The sequence below is a fragment of the Anarrhichthys ocellatus genome, unplaced genomic scaffold (assembly GCF_004355925.1).
Source record: "Anarrhichthys ocellatus isolate YVR2014 unplaced genomic scaffold, GSC_Weel_1.0 scaffold60, whole genome shotgun sequence".
NCBI classification, from domain to species: domain Eukaryota; kingdom Metazoa; phylum Chordata; class Actinopteri; order Perciformes; family Anarhichadidae; genus Anarrhichthys; species Anarrhichthys ocellatus.
This window is the reverse complement of record NW_022280090.1, coordinates 536,784-538,420: the sequence shown is the minus strand read 5'-3', so window position 1 is coordinate 538,420 and position 1,637 is coordinate 536,784. Positions and strand designations below refer to the sequence as shown.

The 1,637-nt window shown below is 39.5% G+C and overlaps 1 protein-coding gene across 1 annotated transcript in view; it reads left to right on the top strand.

Annotated features, from left to right (window-relative positions):
* The window catches only part of LOC116396850 (protein ILRUN), a 7,337-nt gene extending 5,878 nt beyond the window's left edge, over nt 1–1,459 (top strand). Inside the window, exon 5 of the mRNA XM_031871767.1 lies at nt 140–1,459. Coding sequence (XP_031727627.1) covers nt 140–175 — 36 coding nt within the window. The 3' untranslated portion in view covers nt 176–1,459. The remainder of the gene's footprint in view (nt 1–139) is intronic.
* The last annotated feature ends 178 nt before the right edge of the window (nt 1,460–1,637 follow it).

The window sequence follows — 1,637 nt, the reverse complement described above, 5'->3', positions numbered from 1 at the left end:
TGTGTGTGTGTGTGTGTGTGTGTGTGTGTGTGTGTGTGTGTGTGTGTTGATTCGGTTTTAAATGACTTATCTTCACATATATTCATTCTCATTCCGTATAAACTACTCTTAATTCCCTTTCTCTCATTTTTTTCCCCAGGGTATTCACGGACCCTATCCATTTGGACAGAGCTAGAATGACAAAGACTCCCCTCCCCCCCTCCATCATCGTGGATGATGAGCTCAACACCCTGGGAGTCCTTAAATGCAGAGGAGTCAGAAGGGGGGGGGAGGAACTGTTGTTTTATATTGACTCATGACAACCTTCTCCCCAACCCCCCGAGGCCCTTTCCACAGAGACACAAACTACAGTGAGGTGATGGATTACATCCGCTACAGCGTAACATCCCACCTGACATCAACACCCGGATTCGCATGTGTGAATGCTTCATTTAAGAGTGCTATAAATCCGTGAGAATAGAAACACGACCATTTTTATTTCCACTGTAAAACACGCCTCAACAATCTACATACAATTTGGGACAATTGGATACTTTGTCTCTTTCGGGGTTCCTACACGGGGGCTGGAAATGTTTGGAAAACTGCTGAGAATAGCACAAAATTAAATGTAATAATTAATCCACGAAAAGACCATTACTGAACCACAGACTAATGCCGCGTTCACTTCATATGGGACGGATGGTGGAGAGAGATTCCCATGTTTACATCTTGTGAGCGTTCACATGTTCGGACAACTTTAAAACGGTTGTATGTTTACAGATTTTGCCGTGTGAGGGTTAAATATATCCAGTAAAATTTGGGTTTAATCACCTTAAAACATCTGACTTTGACCAACGGCGTATTTAAGTGTAGAGAAGTTTCCAGGTGCAATAACAAGGTTGATGTTGATGTGAATGCTATTTGCAAATTGGGAACTGTGAATCTATAAAAGAATACGGAGTCAGGTTTAGCATTACACGCACCTACCTGGTGTTATTTTCTTTATTCAATCCGTTCAACAGCTCAAGCTTAAAAATACTTTGAGAACATGTGACGTACTGTCATGTTTCAAGTATTTTTGTGATGGAGAATAGTTTTATTTATGGCAGAGAGTATTAAAAGTTACCACCTATGTCTGGTTATGTATTACATTTATCATTTAAAAGTTATAAGCAGTGTTCACCTATTACGGTTAAACTGAGCAGTTTTTGACCCTCCTTGAACCCAATGCTTAGCCGGATCAGATAACACATCTGGACCCCAAGAAAAATATATTTACTTTTTACTCTCATAAAGAAAAACAACCAGAATAAACAAAACAATTTTTATTCGACACATTAGACCTTTTTTGACATAAACTCACCGTCTGTAACTTTAAATAATCTATGACACATTTAAAATGATGTCACATTATAATATTAATAACACATATTGAATACCACATTCAAAGATACTCAAATATGGTGAGGGCAAATATTCTCCATTTCTACTATCGCAACAACAATATGGACCATGCCTGTGTAGGAACCCTGTCTCCCCCAAAGATAAAACCCAGAGAACCCAGACACTAATCTGTTCTGTCTGTAGGTTTCTCCATCCAGACAGCATGTGGTGTGTGTGTGTGTGTGTGTGTGTGTGTGTGTGTGTGTGTGTGTGTG